We start from the raw sequence: 22,136 nt of genomic DNA on the forward strand, positions 1-22,136 counted from the left end.
GAGGCTTTAAAAGCATTTTTTTTACAATGGTTTTAAAAATGGTTTTAAAAGTACAAAAAAAAGAGTTGGCCACGCCCACTCAGTTATAGTACACCCCCCCAAGCCACATCCACAGAACCTGTAGTAACAAATTTTACATTTCACCACTGTTTTCTAACCATATATAAAATCTTCCCCATGTCTTGAAATACACTGATTCCTCTTTATCTCTTATTCTTAAAGTTAATTTATTCATTTTCGCACAGTCTAAAATCTTTTTACTCTTTCCCATACTACCAACAAACCATTCCTTACACAATGTCTCTAGAAGTATCCATGGATCCAATTTTTTTCCATACCATAAGAAAGGATGCCATCCTAGTTGTAAGTCATGTCCTTCCAAAGTCAACAGTCTTGTATTTCTCAGTAAGATCCATTCTTTAATCCAAGTTAACATCGCTGCTTGGCGATACAATTCCCAATTTGGAAGACCAAATCCTCCTCTAATTCTGGAATCTTGAAGCGATTTAAGGTTAATTCTCACTTTTTTCCCTATATTTGTTTGGATTGGGTTGTCTGTTTGATGTAAAATGCTACTCCTCTTTTGCTTTGAGAAGCCAAAGTTATATACGATGTCCCTAATTTTATTCGCTTCAAAAGTTTTTTATGTTGCTTTCTAATATGCACTTCTTGTAAGCATATAATTTCTAATTTTAGCTTGTCTAATTTATTGAATATTTTCCTTCTCTTTATTGCTAAGTTTAATCCATTTATATTCAAAGATATTATTTTAATTTCTTCTTACATTTCTTATTTATTTATTTGTTTTGTCCATCTAGTCATTCTTATCTCCCTTAGTTCCTTAACTTCTTTCGCTCTCGCTCCTTCTCTTAATGCTCTCTCTTGTTCTTTCGTTGTCTCTCTTGGTTGTTCTTTCTTCTCCTGTTGTTCATCCCCTTTTTCTTCCCACAACCTTCCTTCCTCTTGGACATCTATGTATTGTTTATAAAATAACTCTGCTTTCTCTACTGAATCTAATCTGTATCTTTGTTCTTGCCAGTTCACCAATATCCTTTCTGGAATCAACCATCTAAAATTTATTTTTCTCTTTATCAAACATTTCATGAGAAATTGATATTCTTTTCTCAGATCTCTCACTCTTCTTGGAATTTGTTTCAGTGCCACTACTTCTCTCCCTTTGTATTTTATCATCGTGTTTCTCATCAATTGCAATATTCCTGTTCTCAGTGTTTTCTTGGTGAATCTGACATGAATTTCTCTAGGAAGATTATGTGTCATCGCATATCTTGTGTGCACTCTGTATATCTCATCGATTCCACTTAATATCCCTTCCTTACTTTCTTCCATTGCTTCTGCTATTATCTCTGAAATTTTCTCTGCTAAATTTTCTCCCTTTTCTTCTTCAATGTTTTGAAATCTTAAATAAAAATCAGCTTTATCCATTTCCAGGGTTATAATTGTTTTTTCCTGATTTTTATTAGTAATTGTAAGTCTATAGTCCATCTCTTCAACTTTTTTCGTTGCTTTTTCTTTTTCTTCCATTTGCTGTAATCATTGTTCATTTTTCCCTATCATTTCTTTAACTTCTTTCAATTCTCCTACCATTTTTTCCATATTTCCTTCCTTTTTTTCCATTCTCCCATCTACCTTGTCTAATCTTGTCTTAAGATCTTGTCATAGTCTGTAGCATATTTTTTTAATTCTGTGTTGACTTTGTCTTGATGTGATGCAATTTCTGTTGTCTTTTGCCCTTTAGTATCAGGTGTTGTTGATATTGATGGTAATGATAAATATGTTTTTTCTTCATCTTATATTTTTTCAAATATTACTACCCAATTTTATAATCCAAATACTCGATTTCTTTAAATTCAAAATGCCCTATCAGACTCTTCAGGTTCTTGATACTCTAATCCACATAGATTTTATCCATAAACCATACAAAAAGCCAAGAACAATCAAACAGCCCAAAAGGGCAAAAAGAGAAGAAAAAAAGAGAAAGAAGAGAATGAAAGAAAAAAGGAAGGAAGGAAAGAAGGAAGGAAGGAAGGAAGGAAGGAAGGAGAAAGAAAGAATGAAAGAAAAGGTAAAACCAGGTCAGCGCAAAAATAAGAATTCACTACTCAAAAACCCAGCTGTTTACCCAAAATATCCAACCAGGCAATAAAAAGATGAAAAAACATATCTCCCCCCAAAAATAGAAAAAACAAAAACCCTGCCAATGAACTCTTTTAAGTCCAGGAAGAGGGAATTTCTACATGAAAAAAGGAAAAGGAAAAGGCACAAAAAGAGAAAAACCAGAAAGAAAAAATAATATTCTAAAATACCACGATTCCAAAATCTTCCAAAATTTATAACTCCATCAAGTGAAAGGAAAAAACGAACAGCTTTCTTTCTTTTTTCCCCCTGCTATATATTCCCCCTTCTGTTACAAAGTCACAAGACTACTTCTTATCAAAATCTTCTTGCCAGTTTCCAAAACATCCCAAGGTCACTCCCTTCTCATCTTTTCATTTATTTATTTATTTATTTATTTATTTATTTATTTATTTATTTATTTATTATCCATATTTCTATGCTGCCCAACTCTCCGAGGACTCTGGGCGGCTTACAACAAGGACAATATGAACAATATACAATAAGAGACGTTAAAAAACCCATACACATCGCTCATGGCCGGATCTTGCAAGATCGCAGCGGTGAGATCAACGGCCTCAAGCCTGCTGGAAAAGCCAGGTTTTCACCATTTTCCAGATGGCCAGTAGGGTGGGAGTGGTCCGGGCCTCAGGAGGTAGCTGGTTCCAGAGAGCCAGGGCAGCCACAGACAAGGACCTGCCAGCCAACATTGTTTAGCTGACGGGACCCAGAGGAGGCCAACTCTGTGGGATCTTACTGGTCACTGGGAACTATGCGGTAGAAGACGGTCTCGAAGATAGCCTGGCCCTAAGCCATATAGTGCTTTAAAGATAATAACAACACCTTGAATTGTGACATGAGACCGATAGGAAGCCAGTGCAGCTCACGGAGGAGTGGTGTAATGTGGGAGTACCTAGGTGCACCCATGACCACTCAAGCGGCTGCATTGTGGACCAACTGTAATCTCCGAACATTTTTCAGAGGTAGCCCCATGTAGAGCATGTTGCAATAATCCAACCATGAGGTGACAAGGGCATGAGTGACTGTGAGAAGAGCCTCCCGATCCAGGTAGGGTTGCAATTAGTGTACAAGGCGAATCTGTACAAAGGTCCCCTTAGCCACAGCTGCCAGGTGTTGCTCTAATCTCAGCTGTGGGTCAAGGAGGACACCCAAATTCCGAACCCATTCTGAGGGGGACAGCTTCTCCCCCCCCCCCAGGTTAAGGATGGACAATCGACATGGTCCTTGGGAGGCAATACCCACAGCCACTCAGTCTTGTCTGGGTTAAGTCTGAGCCTGTTGACTCCCATCCAGACTCTCACAGCCTCCAGGCACTGGCACTTCACATCCACTGCTTCACTGAAATGATGCGGGGTGGAGATATACAGCTGGGTATATTGGCATACTGCTGATATCCCACCCTGTATTGTTGGATGATCTCCCCTAGCAGTTTCATGTAGATGTTGAATAGAAGGGGAGAGAGGAGTGAGCCCAGAGGCACTCCACAAACGAGGGGCCTTTTGTCCTCCTATCAACACTGACTGAGACCAACCAGAGAGATAAGAGGAGAACCACCGTAATACGGTGCCTCCCACTCCTAACTCCCTTAGTCAGCCTAGTAGGATACCTTGGTCGATGGTGTCAAAAGCTGCTGAAAGGTCAAGTAGCACCACGATAGAGGAATGACCCCCATCACTGGCTTTCCAGAGATCATCCATCAGCGCGACCAAAGCAGTTTCCGTGCTGTAGCCAGGTCTGAAGCCAGATTGAAAAGGGTCCAGATAATCCGTTTCATCCAATGTCCATAGGAGCTGAAGTGCCACCACTTTCTCTACAACTTTCCCCACAATGGGTAAATTGGAAACTGAATGAAAGTTTTTTAATTCTGCTGGGTCTAAGGAAGGCTTCTTGAGGAGGGGCCTTACAACTGCTTCCTTTAATGGTTGCAGAAAAGACCCCTCCCTTAAGGAAGCATTAACTAAAGTCAGGAGCCAGCCTCGTGTCACCAGCCAGGAGGGGCACGGGTCCAACAAACAAGTGGAGGAACTCATCGCACCCACAGCCTTGTCCACTTCCTCAGGTGTCACAGGCTCAAACTCAGCCAACACAATATGACTAAGACCTGCCCTCGTCATCTCAGTCGGAATTGTCCAATCAGAGTCCAGGTCCATCCGAATCTGAGCGACTTTATCCAACAGAAACTGCACAAATTCCTCAGCTCTACCCTGTAAGGGCTCCTCCACTCCCCCTACATTAAGGAGAGAGCCTTTGTCCAATATATCTCTTTAATTTCCTCTGCAATCCAAAATAGTCTTAAAAGAGAGAAAAAATAAACCCACAGCTTCGAAACTCCAAACTCAAATTTTCAAATTATATTTCTTTAACCAAAAATGCCTCTTTTCCCAATCTGCTTTCAGTTTGTTAAATTACTTTTTCAGCTTTTGTTAATTAGCTTTTATTAATGGCTTCAGCTTCTTCACAGCTGTTCTGGAGGTGGGGAGGTAGTCTTTTTCCACTCCTTTCCCTCTCTCTTTGCCAATTTTCTCAAGTAAAATAGTTTTAAAAGTTCAGGAGTTAAATACATAAAGGAATCTTGTTTCCAAGACCACAGTTTCTCACCCAGATGATCACCTCATTCTTTTTTCCTTCTCTTCTTGTGTTTGGCCACCCTTTTGGTGGCCTAATGACTGTCTTCCCTTGCTGTTGGGTCGGAGGCTGATGCAGACACTTCAGGGACTTGCGACTTCCCTGTTTGTGCCTGTCTGTGCCTCCGTTCTTCACTGTCCCTACAGGACAGCTATGATCCCTGGGAACCTCCTAAAGCAGCTGAGATATCAGCATTTTCCAGGAGCCCCGGAATTTGCTGTACCACTGCTGGCACTGGCCACACACCCCCTGATGTGAGGACCCAGACTGTTGGGGGCAATATATTGACTCTGTAATCTGCTTAGAGAGGACTGTAAAGCACTATGAAGCAATATATAAGTCTAAGAGCTATTATTATTGCTATTTAATTTGTGCCTTGCACATCAATATGACATTTACGGTCAGATACAATATGCAAGAATTTCATTCAAAACTACTTACAACTCAAAGGGGAGTTAAAACATATTTATTTTGGTTCCCCTGCTTTTCAATTCTATATCAATGGTATAGTGAGGTGTCCAAATGATATTTCCATCCCCCTAAACTAGGAGATTACAGTACTGCCCTGCTGCTCTATACAGATGATGCTATAGTTCTTTCCAGAATAGCAATACACCTCAAAAGTGTTCTGGGAAATCTGATCTAATATTTTGGTCATTTCTGTTTCAGTCTGAAATTGTGGCTTCACTATTGACCCATCATTTCTATTCGAAGGTCTTTGTATTTTGTGATTTTCTCTAGTTCTTTCTCTTCTCTTCTTCTGTCAGAAGAGAACCAGCCAGAGTTCTTTGTCTTTCTTACCAACAATTGTTAAGTGTGGGTGTTATATAGCAGGTCTTGTCTGTTTGAATTCTAAAGTCCCAGAGCAGTTTAGTTTCTTCTTCTATTTTGTGATGCCACCAGTTCTTGTTTGCAGGCAAGTAGTATATCTTGCAGATCTTCCAATGCATCATTATGGGTACTTTGTCATAACTTTGTTGTAATCCATTTGTGCAATCTTCTTGCAGCAGCTAACTAGGTGATTCGCTGTTTCTTCAGCTTTTTGCCAAGCCAGCACTTGCTGTGTGATGCTGTCTTCCCAACTCTGCCTTTGCTTGTATTTGTTCTTATTATTAGTAGTATGGTTTACTGCTGTCTACCAGGTATTTGGCTTTTTTATCCACCTAATCCTTATTTTTTGCAGTTGTATTTGTTATTATAGCAGTAGTAATAGTGCTGTTAGTTATATATTTAAGTATCAGTAAGCAATTGAAAATTTCACAAAGGGTTGATGAACTGAACTATTGGGGACCCTTTCTTTAGACATATTAACCTTCCTCAGACAAATTTCTTCTAGGCTTAATATACCTCTGCCTGCCTTCCTATCTTAGGGCAATTGCTTGATTGCTACTGCTTCAATCACTTATCTTCCAGGTGATATTGTTCTCTGACATCTTTCCCATATACTTTTTTTTTTTGTAAAAAGTTTTTCTTTATTCTTTACACATAAATACACACAAACATACAATGTATTTTTGTTGATCAGAGTATTTGGCCGGTTAACAAATTAAAACAATTTTCAATTTTTACAACTAAGATTACCGTTTCTATACCTCCTTTTTGCCATAGTGTTCACTTTCATCTATTTTTTTCCAATTTTACCCTTCATTTTCATCTCTAATTTTAACCAAATTTCAATTTCCCTTCTATTCTATATTAAACCCCAATCCATCATCAGAATAATTAATTTTGAGGGAGGAAGGGGGAAGAAGGAGGAGTAGAAGAATAGGGGGTAGAGACTAGATTAGCAGCTAAAACTAAAGGGATTAATAGATAGAAATGAATCAAGGAGTGAGATTACTGATGGTGAACGTCAATGGTCTCAATGCCCCGACCAAAAGAAGACGTATTTTAGCTAAAATTACTAAAGCCAAAGCGGATATAACATGTTTACAAGAGATTCATATTAAACTGTCACAAACAAATTTATTGAAATGCCCCAAAGCAGGGAAATTATTCGTAGCTGCTTCAGAGGAGAGAAAAAGAGGAGTAGCAATATTTATAAAAGAATATCTCTCACCAAAACAAATTTTCGCAGATGAAGAGGGAAGGATGCTAATATTGGAGGTGGAATTATTGCAAAATAAGATTTTATTGATCGGAATTTAGGCCCCCAATACTAAACAAACATTATTCTTCCGAAGATTATGAAGAGAAATTCGAGAATTGGAATACGAGCAAGTAGGTCTCATGGGTGATTTCAATGCAATTAGCAATAGGACTCAGGATTATAAAACAGGAGAAAATCCCCCAAAAAGAAATAGAGGACAAGATAAAAGGATTCTTCCAGCCATTTGTGAGGAAATGAGAGACAAATTAGGATTGAAAGATACCTGGCGTGAACATAATCGGAATGTAGAGCAACTCACTTATTACTCTCCCAGACACAAATCGTGGTCCAGATTGGACATGATTTGGATGACACAAGAACTTAACACCTTTTCATCCACCCCCAATAGTATCCTATCTAGAATCTGCATCTCTCGACTAATCCCAAGTCTCTGTCTATCTCTCATATACTTACTACTAATTTGCATGTACATCCACTAGTCTAGGTTCACTCCTTGTTCCTGAAGTGACAATTTTGTTTTTAACTTCCCATTCGTATCTAATATTTCTTTGTAGGTCAGTTTTTTCTCTGGATTATACAGAATTGGATAGATCACAGCTTCCACAGGTGAAACCCAGAGTGGTACCTTATTATAATATGTTTTCCTAATTTCCATCCAACTCTCAATCAGGACTCCTTGCATGTGATGTTTCGTAAAATATGCTGGGGGTTTGCCTCTTTCCCACCATAGGTGGGCATGCCACCCCTGTTGGAGATCGTGACCTTTGATTGCTAACAGACGTCTCCCTTGTAGTGTAATCCATTCACGGATCCAAACCAAAACCGCCAAATTATAATAATACTTCCAATTTGGGACACCCAAGCCGCCTTGTTCTTTCGGTTTCTGCATCATTTTCAACTGAACTCGAGGCTTCTTGCCCTGCCAAATAAATCTATTTGTGGCCCTGTCCAAGTTCCTAAAAAAGGTTTTATCCAGTCTAACTGGGGCCATTTGAAAGAGAAATACCATTCTGGGCACTACGTGGGTCTTAATTAAGGCTATCCATCCCCTTAATGACAATTGTATCTTGCCCCATCTCTCCAAATCTTTGTCTAGTTGCTCAGTTAATTTTAAATAGTTATCCACCTTTACTGAGGAGCATCTATCAGACAGCCAAATCCCTAAATATATAACTTTACGAACTACCTGGAGGCCCAAAGTGTTTTGTAGTTCTAATTTTTGTATTTCCGTCATGTTTTTAACTATGATCTTTGTTTTTTCCTATTTATTTGTAATCCAGCCACTTCACCAAATTTCTGTATTATGTCAATAAGTTGCCCACCAGAGGTTAGTGGCTTTTCCAGAACAAAGACCAGGTCATCCGCAGACACCTGGACCTTGTATTCTTGTTCTCTGATCTTTAATCCTCTTATGCTCACCTCTTGTCTTATTGACCTAAGTAAAGGTTCTAGCATGAATATAAACAACAATGGGGAGAGTGGGCAGCCTTGTCTCGTTTCCTTCGCTATCGTCACCTCCTCCGACTCTTCTCTATTGACCAAAGTCTTAGCCTTCTGTTGACTATAAATTGCCTGGATTGCATTCAGGAAATGATCGCCAGCCTCCATATATTTCAATTGTGATATGAGATAATTCCAATTGACCCTATAGAAGGCTTTCTGGGCATCCAAAAAGAGGAACGCCACCTGCTTCTCAGGGTGGGCCTCGTAATATTCCAGGGCATCCATTATGATCCGTACATTATCTTTCAACTGTCTGGCCAGTAGAAAACCATTTTGATCTATATGGATGAATTCGCTAAGGTATCTCTTAAATCTAGCTGCCATTACAGTTGCAAAAATTTTATAGTTGGCGTTTAAAAGTGAGATGGGCCTATAATTATGTATCAAAGTATAGTCCACCCCTTCCTTTGGTATTAAAGAAATATAGGCCTCTAGCCATGATTTGGGAGCCTTAGACTCCATCAATACCATATTAAAAATTTCCTTCATATATTTTATATACAGATCTGTAAAAGTTTTATAAAACTCCGCAGGCAAGCCATCAGTACCAGGGGTTTTACCAGCCTTCTGCCTCTTGATCGCAATCTCTATCTCTCCTTCCATAATATCCTTATTCAACAGGTCCTTGACTGAATCGGGAAATTTGGGAAGGTCCAAATGTTCCAAGTATACCTTAATTTTCTCACCCAGCACCTGCTCATTAGCATAGAGTTGTGAAAAGAATTCCTGTGCGATCCCATTTTTCCATTCATTATCTACCCATATGACTCCCGTCTTGTCCTGTAATTGATCTATCCAGCTACTTTCCCTTTCCTTCTGTAGTTTATAAGTAAGCCACTGACCTGCCCTATTGGCATGTTCAAAATGGTGCTGTCTGGCCATTCTAAGATTATGTGCTATTTCCTCCTGGTCTAGTAGTATGAGTTGATGTTTACTTGTGTCTACTACTTCCTTAGCTTTGACATCTACTGGGTTAATCTGTAAATTCCTCTCTGCAGTCCACAACTTCACTGTCCACATTTCCCTCTCCTTAAATTTCTGTCTTTTTTTCCCTGCTATATATTTAATCGCTAACCCTCTCATATAGGCTTTCGCCGTATCCCACAAAATCTGTATCGAGGTTTTCTTATTATCGTTGACCCTAAAGAAGGCTTCCATTTCTCTCTTTACCATTTGTTGAAATTCTATCTCCGTTAAAATACTTGCTCTCAACATCCACCTCTTATTTCTTTTGATTGTATCTCTCTTCCACCTAACCAATAATGGACTATGGTCTGCCCAGGTATTAGGTTCTATGTCTGTCGCTACAGTTCTGGTCTTTAAATCTGTAGTTGCCCACATCATATCCAGCCTCAACCAAGATTTATGCCTGGGAGAGAAGGTATATTGATTTGTTTGAGGGTGAAGCACTCGCCATATATCCGTAAGACCCAACTCATCCCTCATATCTGCACATACTTTCAGAAGTATTCTCCTATTTTCTCTCTTTTGACTGTTCCCCAGTAAATAGTCCAAATCCCTGTCAATTACTGCATTAAAATCGCCTAATATAGCTATATGATCATATTGCAAATCGATAAGTTTTTGATACACCTTTTGATAGAAATCAGATTGTCCATTATTTGGGGCGTATATTCCCACCAAGAGGACCTGTAGCCGGCCTATACGTATCTCCAACATTAGAATTCTTCCCTCATCATCCATATAAATTAATTTAGGTTCCAGGCAATTCTTAACATAAAAGACCACACCTCTTTGCTTCTCGTCAGCTAACGTAGCATACAGCTTACCAAATTCAGGACATTGCAAAACACATTCACATTGTTTTTTAATATGCACTTCCTGGGGACATATAACATCCATTTTCAGTTTTAGTAAATTCTTGAAAACCCGCTTTCTCTTCACCTGTGCGTTCAAACCATTTATATTTAACGAGAACAAACGTATTTCCTCCCCCATCTTTACTTATCTGCGTTCTTTGCTCTAGTTGTCTGTCTGGTTACCCGTTGGTTGCTATCCTCTTCTCCTTCCCTTACTCCTACTGCTCCTTTCTCCTCCTGTCCTCCTTCCTGACCCTTACTATCTACCAATATTCACTTTCCCTTCCTCCTTCCCTTTCCCAAGTTGAAAATTCACTCTCAAGAAACTCATCAGTTTTTTTGCGGGATTTCAAGACGTACTCTCTTCCCCTGCCACGACACCAAAAGCCCATCTGGAAGTAGCCACTTATATCTCACATCATATTTTCGTAGTTGTGTTGTCAGCGCTTGGAAGTTTCATCTTCGATCTCGCACCTTCTTCGGCACCTGTCTCAAAACGGTGACCTGTTTACCAGCGTATTTTATCACCTGGTCCTTTGATCTCTGGTATACTTCCTCCCGTAATGATATCTTACTAAATTTTACATGAACTTCCCTCGGGAGGTTCTGTCTCCTTGTAAATGATGTAAAAACCTGGAATCATTCATCAATACCACTGTGCACCATTTGCGTATCTTTCTGCAGCATCCCTACCACCATCTCAACCATCTTATCTTCCAAGTTTTCTTCCGGCTCCTCCCTAATGTTTTGAAATCTCAGGATGTGGGCAGACTTCTCCATCTCAAGCAGAATTATATCATCTTCAAGCTGCTTATTGACCAGTAGCTGTTGCAACTCACGCCTCTCTATCACCTCCTCAACCTTCTCCACCTTTGTAGCTACTTCCTGGATCTGGCCCTCGTGCTTTTCCATTGTCACACACACATCATTCAATCTCTCAGAGATTTGTTTCACTTCCCCTCGCATGCCTCCCATCTCCTATTTCAATTCAGCCAAGTCCTTCACGGTGGGCTCCTGGTTTTTCGTCATAGTTTCCTGTATAGCATATAATAAATTCTGAATTCCTTGGAGGGTAGAAGTCTTCTCGGCCACAGCTACCACCTCTAGAGATTTATGCAGAGTAGGAGGAGTCGTAATTGTAGCCATAGATGCTGTTGATATCGGGAGCTTCTTTCTGGTCTTAGTTGAGGAGCTAGACATTTCTGTTAAGCAGAGGAACCTCCTCCAAAGTAACATATAACTAAGATAAGCCCAAAGGTACTAGTTATTGCTCTACACTATCCCAATAATTAATCAATATTCTAGTCTGTTAACGAGTTACTTTGCTATTTAGTCAATTATCTACTTTACTTCTTATCCCCCCTTCAGTACTCCCAAATGATTAATACTAATTAATCAGTTTAATTTACTAATCAATTAATCTACTTAATATTAAATCAGTTAATCATCTAATTATTACTCTAGAATTTATTAATACTCTAATCAGATCAATTACTCCACTTAATATTAATTCACACCAATAAATTTAACTCTTAATTTTCCAAAACAAATATACCCCAACAAATTACTTATAGTTTCACTCAGTCCATTAATAAAATGATCTAAGTGTTAGTAGAGAGAGCAAAGCTACTCGTGACAAGGGAGTTCAAAAGAGGAAGTGCTGTTCGGCTATAGTATTACAGTTCTCCCGTTGTGTAGACGTTCCTCGCCACTCTTTCTATACTCAAGTATGATTCTCCATAGTAGTAATCATGTTAAAATGTCTTAGTCACCACCGAGTCCACCTCCAAGTCAGGGGAAAGGTCGATAGGAGTAGCTCTTCCAGCACTTACCAGCTAATTGTCAAATCGCTTTTAAAAAGCGCAGCAATAATAAAGCAGGGGGTAGAGTCTAAGGAAGTTCCAACTGCAGCCAAAATTAAGAGGAAACAGTGCCCATCCGACCCAACAGGCCACTCAGCACCCGATCTCTCCAATCTTCCAATATCGCCTCCAAGTTACTCAAGAAAACCAATCTGCCACTTCCAGCCAAAAATAAGCCTTGCGCCCCCCGAATCTTCAGCAGTAATCCTGAGGGAACAATCCGTTCCTTTCTCACAGTCCAATTTATTTATTTCACCGCCAGTGCCACTTCCACTCCATTCCCCCAAAAGCACTCTGTCATGGCAATAGGGCCTCTGCCCTCTCTGCAGGGCCCTTTTCTCTCACTGGAGATCAGGATCGTCCTTCACTTCATCGGGAGTTTGCTCCATGTCGCTGCCATAACCACCCGCACGGCCGCACTCTGTGCCAGTTGGAGCCTCCGGGTGCTCCTCAAGGGGAGCCCCATGTAGAGAGCATTGTAAGGAGTCCCGATCCAGAAAGGGACGCAACCGGCGAATCAGGTGAACCTGATGAAAAACCCTCCCGGTCACGGCCATCAAATCTTCTAAAGACAGCCGTCTTCTAAAGACAGCCGTGAATCCAGGAGGACGCCCAAGTTGCGAGCCCTCTCCGTGGGGGCCAGCGATTCACCCTCAATAATCAGCGATGGCGTCAACTGACTATATCGGGTCATCAGAAACCACAGCCACTTGGTCTTGGATGGGTTGAGCCTGAGCCTGTTTCTCCCCATCCAGATCCGCACGGCCTCCAGACACCGGGACATCACTTCAAGGGCATTTAATCAATCTTGGGGTAATTTCTTACATTTTAAAGATTTTCCACGTTATTTCCAAATCATTTTGTTCAATTTTCTATTTGAGTTCTTTTTTTGTTTCTTTAAAAATACGCTCCAATGTCCTCTTTTCTTCTCCCCATGCTTATTAACTGCCATTTTCTCGCTAGGGGTCTTCAGGTTTAAAATTTTTTTCTCTTATTATGAGTTGGCTAACACTCACCCAGCTCCAAAACTCTGTTCAATTCACCACTCCTGCTCCATGCTCAGTCCAGTTGCCCCAGCTTCATGACAGCCGCAATAGCTGCCGCCCCCGTCACCAAGTCATAGAGAGCTAGCTCTGACCATCAAGGAACTTGTCTGTTCCTCTTGGTCTTCCGAGGTGCCTCTCCTTCACCCCCATCCCTATAGGATGGTTCCGGTCCAAAGACCCCTTGGCAGCGGTTCGTCAGTCTGGGTTTTTGCAGAGCTCATCGGAGCTCGCAAATTTCCAAACTGTCTCGCCGCAGCGCTTCTGGTCGAAAAACTCCCCCCCCATCTAATGATATCCTTGTACCTGAAGGGCACACGTTTCAGGATCTTAAGCTTAGAACTGGAAGGAGAAGAAAGGAGTAAAGGCTTAGGGAAAAAGCTGCACAAATTTTCTTGATGTCAAAGTTTTGTTTTCTTTTTTATTGTAAAGAGTCATTCCGTAGACCTCAGCTTGTTATTGATGCAAACCTTGTTAAAAGTTCCTTGGTGATGAATATTTATTTTTATTTATTTATTTTATTCATCAAACATGTATAAGATAACAGATATAAATATAAACCTCATTATGAATACAGGAAATGGATGCGAATAAATGGGGACAGTAGGACAGGGACAGTAGGCATGTTGGTGCACTTATGCACGCCCTTACAGACCTCATAGGAATGGGGTGAGGTCAACAGTAGACAGTCTAAGTTTAAAGTTATGTGGGTTTGGGGATGAAACCACAGAGTCAGATAGTGAATTCCAGTATATATCTTGATGTATCAGAATATATCAGAACTCTTTTTTTAAAAAAACAAAACAAAAAGTTTTTATTATTTTTTTAAATTCAAACAAATAACATTTTCACTTATCTATTTAAACATTTGTAAACCCAACCTTCAACCCCCCCTTCCCTCCCCCCTCCCCCGACTTCCCAGAAGAAAAACAGGGTATAAATTTTACCAAACATAGCTAAAATATGCTAAGTTAATGCAAGACATTACAATTCCCTAGAACCCTTAACTCCCCTTCTACAAATTATTTATCAACCTCCCTTTAAAGTCAAAATACCATGTAATCCTTTAGCTCTAAGTTTTTTTAAAAAAAAACCATTAAGAAACACTAGTAGATCATTCAAAGCCTAAAAATCTTATAATACATCTGTAAGATATTTTTAGTTCATTTATTTATTTATTTATTTTATTAGATTTCTATACCGCCCTACTCCCGAAGGACTCAGGGCGGTGCACAGCCAAACAATAAAAACACATACAATACAAAATTTAAAAATAGAATAAAATCAAATTAAATAATTTTGGCCCCGACAAATTTAAAACCCCAAACTTTTAAAACCAATTTAAAATTGAATATATAAAATACAAAAGATATTTAAAATTTTAAAAAATCTTTTATAAAAGAGGGGGAAAATTAGGCCAGGCCGGCCTGGTGAAATAGTAAGGTCTTTAAGGCGCGGTGGAAGGTGCGCAGATCCGGGATCCTCCGTATCTCTGGGGGGAGCTTGTTCCAGATAGTAGGTGCCCCCACAGAGAAGGATCTCCCCCTGGGGGCCACCAGTCGGCATTGTTTGGCTGACGGCACCCGGAGGAGCCCCTCTCTATGGGAGCGTACCGGCCGGTGGGAGGCTATTAGTGGTAGTAGGCGGTCCCGCAAGTACCCGGGTCCTAAGCCATGGAGCGCTTTAAAGGTGGTAACCAGAACCTTGAAGCGCACCCGGAAGACCACCGGGAGCCAGTGCAGCTCGCGCAGGAGTGGTGTTACATGGGAACGCCATGTCGCTCCCATTACCACCCGCGCGGCCGCACTCTGCGCCAGTTGGAGCCTCCGGGTGCTCCTCAAGGGGAGCCCCATGTAGAGAGCGTTGCAATAGTCCAGGCGGGAGGTGACAAGGGCATGAGTGACTGTGCGTAATGAGTCCCGATCCAGAAAGGGACGCAACTGGCGAATCAGGCGAACCTGATGAAAAATCCTCCCGGTCACGGCCGTCAAGTGCTCTTCTAAAGACAGCCGTGAATCCAGGAGGACGCCCAAGTTGCGAGCCCTCTCCGTGGGGGCCAATGATTCGCCCCCAATAGTCAGTGATGGCGTCAACTGACTATAACGGGACGTCGGAAACCACAGCCACTCAGTCTTGGATGGGTTGAGCCTGAGCCTGTTCCTCCCCATCCAGATCCGTACGGCCTCCAGGCACCGGGACATCACTTCAAATGATTTACTTAATCATTTGACTCTTCCTCTTACTTTTGTTCTCAATATTCAAATATTTTAAAAAATCTTAATACAACAATAATTAAACCTTAATTAATCATTAATTGAACTCTTAATTCATTTACTTAATCATTATAATTAATCATTAATACATCAATAGTTAGACCAGAGAAAGTTAATCTTCCATTCTTCCTTTCTTTCTGTATTTTTTCCAATCTTTCTTCCTCCCTCCTACTTTTATTTTGAGGAGGTTTTGAATTTTAACTGGGGGTTGATGTATCTTTAAAACTTGTCCCTTTCTTGGAACCATTTCCTCTGATTTAGAGCCCCCATATCGACTCTTCTTGCTTATATAATCAGTCAGTTCATAGAACGAAGAATTAACTCGATCAGTTTGCAAAGAAAAGTCCAATTGTTGCATTTCAATTAATTGTGTGAAAGCCTCTGCCAAATCTTCTTTATCCTCCGAAACCTCGTAGGGTTGGTCAGTTTCTTCTTCTTTCTGCTCCAAATTATATTTTTGAAAAGTTCTGTCAGTTAATTCCAAAAGGGCAGGAAGAAAGTTTGAAGATTTTTGAGAGCCAGCCAGTTCCAGCTTCTCTGTTTTAGTCAAAATGTCTCCTACATTGTCATTGTGCTTTCCTTCAAAAACATCCTCAGTTGCTTTTATATCCTCCACCGGTTCTATAAATTTTTGTTCTATGATTGCTGTTAGGTTATTAATAATTAAAATTTGGTTATTCATGGCTTCCTTTATAAATTCTGTAAGGTCTTTCAAAAAAATCATCCTGGCTCTGTGATTCAGTTCTCTGTGTCATTTCTGACGCCATTAGAGAGCCTCCACCACTTTCAGAAACTCCTTGCTTGGAAGCCATATTATTTTAAAAGAATTTTTGAACAGCTTTCTCAGATTTATTTGTAATTTATCAAGCAAGATAGTCTTTTCTACACCCAGCTCTCAAATACCAGCAGTTTAAATCCAGTCTCTGAGCACAAATCTGTTAACAAGCACTTTCATTTCCAACTTTCACTTTCACACCCACAACGAAGACACCATTTCCACCTCCAGCTCAGCAAAATCAAGTAGAAACAATGTATCCCAGGAGTTAAGCATATACTTGCAAAAGCTTGTTCTCCTGCTTCCGTCCTGTCTGCTTATTGAAATCAGTTAATCTTCTTCTTGACAGCAGAGTCGGTCGCCAGTGTCTGGCTCCGTTTAAACAGAGTTGCCACGGATCCGGAGCTTCAGTGGGCTGAGCGGGGAGCTCTCACCCTCCAAGCCCCTGGAATTACTCCAGGGGCTTCCGGGGAGCTCTACCCTCACCCACTGGCTCTCCTCTCCTTCTTCTCCTGAAGGAGAGGTTTTTAAGCCGTCTGACAGCTGATTAGCGCTGTCAGAATGGCTCCAACGGAATCGCGGGGCTGGCGGTCCAAAAAGACCGTCTGCGACGCCGGTGGTGCCAACCGGAAGCCCCAGAACTCTTGATTATTTAGTATCGTGGGATTCAGCAGACCAGTCAAAAGGTTGCTGTATGAATGAACCTAATCCTAATTACTCTATACTGCATTCTAACCTTGAGGGAAGCCCCATGGAACTAATTGAGACTTAGTCTAGTTTCATTGTCTGGGAGGAGTTTAAAACCTATTAATCCTGACCAGTAGTTTGGCCATCAGTATAATATATCCATGTATTATACATACATCCATGTATTATACATGCATCCATGTTCCTCCTGGTAGGCTAAGACCTCCTATCAGGTGAGACATGGTTGGGTTCTGGTTCCAAGTAAATTCCTACTTGGGAAAGAAGATGGTCCTTCACTTAAGGAGCCAGCAGTGTACTCTTTTCTCAAGAAGCCACTATTAACTGGACAAATATTGTCTCATATTGTCCCAACCTACCCTTCCTGGGGAAGGTTATTAAGAACAAGCAATTGCTTCAAAGAACTGTGGAGGAAGTTCTGGACTTTTTCAGTCAGATTTCAGACCTGAATACAGAATTAAAATGTAATTGATCATACCTGTGGTGAGAATAGGATGCAGCCATCCTTTCTCTCCTTGGTATTTTATTGGCTTTTAATCGGGATAACTTCTGGGCTGGCTTCAAAGATTGGATTGGGGAGCACTGTGTTGTACTAATTCTTCTCCTTCCTCTGGGAGAGTTTTAGTCAGCATTCATGGAAGGAGAAGTCTAGTCCACAGATACTGCTTTGCAGTGCTCAGCCCCCTCCCCACTTCTGTTTAATATTAACATGAAGAAACTGGTTGAGGCTGAAGGCATTTCATTTGATTGTGAAATAGTAGATTTATTATTATTCATCCCAATGAGTATGAAAAAGACCACTTATTCAACCTGATTCTACCTGAATCATATTAGGATGAAAAATGAGATTAAAATTAGAAAAATATCTCTTTCTTCTTTAATCTTTTTACTAATACAGCATTTTTTAATTCAAGTGAATAAACATAATATTAATGAAAAAAACCTCTTATTTGTATTTTATGTTAGAAATAACTTGCCAGGCAGACTATATTGAAAATGGAAACGTATTATCTCCAAAGATCACTTATAAGGAAGGTGAGAGAATACGATTCTCCTGTAATGAAGGATACTCACATGTTGACAGACAAGATGCCTTATGTACTGAGACTGGATGGGGTACAAAGCTTCAATGTGAAGGTCTGTATGTGATTCTAATGGTCATGGTTGTTTTGAAATCTTACACACATTTTAGTCTTCTTGCTATGCATGCCTAGAATTGCAGCTCCAATCAATCTGACCTGGTTAAAAACCTTGTGGTAAAATAGGGAAAGAAGTATTTGTATGTCTTTATTTGATTTCGTTTTTATCAGACATACGGAGAGCAAGAATAACAAGCATTGTCTTAGAAGACTCATCCTTCCTTTTTTTAACAAGTAAAAGAAAATATTGCCTCAATTTTAGTCTAGATCTATGGATTATTTACATCATACTGAATTGATTTCCTAAACTAGCTATGATTAGTTTTAAAGGGATAACTGAAAAAGAGCCACTAAGTCTATAATTTCAACATTTTAATAATTCTTGATTAATTAAAAACTCAGGATTCATGGCTTCCTGGAATTTGTGGAGTCAAATGGCATATTATACTTGTTTAATCTTAATTAATCAGACTTAGAAATGTCTTTCTTCAAAGAAGGACTTTATTCTTCTGAAGATCATCTGAGGCAAACATTTACTTTGGTCTGCTCTCTATCATAAGTAATATGACTCAGCAATAAATGTGGGGCCAAATAGGAATGAATGTTTCATGTAGCATTTCTTGGACAGAGGAACATAATTCATCAAGACTGTTTGTGTCTAAGGCACAAAGTGTAGAAAAAGTAATTGTTTCTTTTATGGAAAATTTGGGTGATAGTCCCACAAGGGGGCAACTCAATCTATTTTGAAGATATGTGCAAAGGGCAGAATTGATCCACAAATCAGTTGGCTATCTTTGTCTCAGACTGAAATCACCTTATGACTTCAGCATTGGTGGTTCTTACATTTGGGCACTAATTTCACTCTCTTTTTTCCCCCTAAGTGTTGTAAAATCACATTACAATTTTACAATATATTAACTTTTACAATATATTAATTTTACATTAATGGTAGATTTTAGGAGAAACCCTCCCATACTACTACCTCTTTCAATACTAGACAACACAGTATCAACAGTAGAGTCCTTCAAGTTTCTAGGTTCTATCATATCTCAAGATTTAAAAGGGACACCTAACATCAAAAACATCATCAAAAAAGCACAACAAAGATTGTTCTTTCTGCATCAACTCAGGAAGCTCAAACTGCACAAAGAGCTGCTGATTCAGTTCTACAGAGGAATTATTGTGTCTGTCATCTGCACCTCTATAACTGTCTGGTTTGGCTTTGCAACCAAACAACACAGACACAAACTTTAACAGATAATTAAAACTGCAGAAAAAACAATTGCTACCAACCTGCCTTTCATTAAGGACCTGTATACTGCATGAGTCAAAAAGAGGGCTGTGAAAATATCTACAGACCCCTCGCATCCTGGACATAAATTGTTTCAACTTCTACCCTCAAAACGATACTATAGGGCACTGCACACCAGAACAACTAGACACAAGGACAGTTTTTTCCCAAATGCCATCACTCTGCTAAACAACTAATTCGCACAACACTTTCAAATTATCTACTAAGACTGTATTACTATTATTCTTCTCATCCTTCCTAGTACCTATCTCTTCCCACTCTTACTATAAGCATGTTGCTTGTATCTTTACGATTTATATTGTTTTATTGTTTCCTAGTATGATTTGATTGCTTATTAGTATCCTATGACTAACTTATGTTAGTATCTTATGATTCTTGATGAATATATTTCTATTCTATTCTATTCTATTCTGTTCTGTTCTGTTCTGTTCTATTCTATTCTATTCTATTCTATTCTATTCTATTCTATTCTATTCTATTCTATTCTATTCTATTCTATTCTGCTAAGCAGCAAAATGAGAACAGAGCATCAGCTTTAGGGCAAGGATCCCCAATCAGGTCCATATTAATTTATCAATGGTCGATAAATGGCTGGATAAATAACTGGTCGATAAATGATGAATCAAAAGTTGGAATTAAGATTGCCAGGAGAAATATCAACAACCTCAGATATGCAGATGATACCACTCTAATGGCAGAAAGTGAAGAGGAACTAAAGAGCCTCTTGATGTGGATGAAGAAGGAGAGTACAAAAGTTGGCTTGAAACTCAACATTAAGAAAACTAAGACCCACATTAGATGAGGAATGGTATTTAATGAGAAATTTATATTATATAGGATAAGTGAGGTCAGATAGACCTAATTGATGTATTAAGGTATATAAGCTGTTCTGTCTTCTCCGGAATATAATTTAGAGTTATAGTACTGAATATTTGTTCATTAAGGTACTATATGGAAGTACGTATGTTTATTGTTGTATTGTTTTTTGTGTGTCACTTTATGTTGTCTTTTCTTTTTAATTGAAATGTAAATAAAGATTATTATTTATTTATTTTTAAAAAAGAAAACTAAGATCATGGCATCCAGCCCTCTCAATTTCTGGCAAATAGATGGGAAAGAAATGGAGGTAGTGACAGATTTTATTTTCCTGGGCTCCAAGATCACTGCAGATGGGGACTGCAGCCAAGAAATTAAAAGTTGGTTGCTCCTGGGGAGGAAAGCTATGGCAAATATAGATAGCAGACTAAAAAGCAGAGACATCACCCTGCCAACAAAAGTGTGTATAGTCAAGGCCATGGTTTTCCCAGTTGCAATGTATGGCTGTGAAAGTTGGACCATAAGAAAGACTGAGCACCAAAGAATTGAAGCCTTTGAACTATGGTGCTGGAGAAGACTCCTGCAAGTCCCTTGGACTGCAAGGTGATCAAACCGGTCAGTCCTAGTGGAGATCAACCCTGACTGCTCTTTAGAAGGCCAGATCCTCAAGATGAAACTCAAATACTTTGACCATCTAATGAGAAGGAAGGACACTCTGGAGAAGAGCCTAATGCTGGGAAATATTGAGGGCAAAAGAAGAAGAGGACAACAGAGAACGTGGTGGCTGGATGGAATCACTGAAGCAGTAGGCGTGAGCTTAAATGGACTCCAGAGGATGGTAGAGGACAGGAAGGCCTGGAGGAATGTTGTCCATGGGGTCGCGATGGGTCAGACACGACTTCGCAACTAACAACAACAAAATGATGAAAAGTCATTTGCAATCAGCATATCTTTCTTCACCTATTGAGAGTTTCTCAAGGACCTGGAGCAGATAAATGTTCTTGTTGGTTAAAGATAGACCACCTATTTTTATTACTGTTGGACAGTATTACTTGGTCTGTTGTGTGGATGTTTGGGTGGTTTAGGGGTGGGGAATTGTGGTGGGTGGGGTGTGTTTGGGGATTATTATGTGTGTTGGACCTGGTCTTTGGGTGTTAAGTGAATTTCATTTTATGGGTATACTGTGTATACACATACAATGACAATAAAGTTATTTATTTATTTATTTATTTATTTATTTATTTATTTATTTATTTATTTATTCATTCATTCATTCATTCATTCATTCAATCATTCATTCATTCATTCATTCATTCATTCATTCATTCATTCATTCATTCATTCATTCATATTCCTCCATAGAAATTAAATGTTTCCCTCCAGAAGTGACGAATGGCTACCTTCAATATAGACGAGATCACTATATGTACAATGATGAAATTGAAACAATATGTAATGAAGGGTTTGTCTTTGGAGGCCCCGGAAAGGTTTCCAAATGCACTGCAACTGGTTGGCATCCTCCTCCTGTCTGTAAACGTAAGTAACTTTTTCTATGAAGTTTTTTTCTAGAGCAGAACTTGCTTCATTGTTTATAAATAATATTCTTATAGTTATGCTAGATGCAGTGAGATAATTATGGTGGGAGGAGAATAGTTTATTATAGATACCAGTAGTTACAGCATGATTTCTGTAATTTTTTCATTAAACAATCCTACAGTTTTGTATAATAATCATAAAATTGTTCCACAATAAAATAAGGAAAAACAAGATAAAAATGGAAAAATGCTACAGTATAGAAAACTTGCACCATGCTATCACTAACCAGTAATTAACCACTAACCAGTAACTAACCACTAACCAGTATACCAGCCACGACTCCAGGGGAGGGGCGGAGGAGTGGCGGTAGTTATTAAGGAAAGTCTTAGGCCTAGGGAGGTCACTGTTCCTCAGGTTGGCGGGTGTGAATTCCTCCTTTTGAAATGGGACCCTGGAGTTCAGT

At 39.5% G+C, this 22,136-nt stretch overlaps 1 protein-coding gene across 2 annotated transcripts in view; it reads left to right on the plus strand.

The window, feature by feature from the left end:
* LOC132711447 (complement factor H-like) overlaps positions 1 to 22,136 on the plus strand; it is a 67,729-nt gene that overhangs the window by 23,454 nt on the left and 22,139 nt on the right. The window contains exons 7-8 of one of the 2 annotated variants that reach the window (XM_060690376.2): positions 17,837 to 18,007; positions 21,500 to 21,673. In XM_060690376.2, the coding sequence (XP_060546359.2) occupies positions 17,837 to 18,007; positions 21,500 to 21,673 (345 nt within the window). The remainder of the gene's footprint in view (positions 1 to 17,836; positions 18,008 to 21,499; positions 21,674 to 22,136) is intronic. The other variant, XM_060690378.2, reaches the window with a different exon arrangement.

Source organism: Pantherophis guttatus, chromosome 3 (assembly GCF_059756535.1).
Source record: "Pantherophis guttatus breed Tessera chromosome 3, ASM5975653v1, whole genome shotgun sequence".
Classification (NCBI taxonomy): domain Eukaryota; kingdom Metazoa; phylum Chordata; class Lepidosauria; order Squamata; family Colubridae; genus Pantherophis; species Pantherophis guttatus.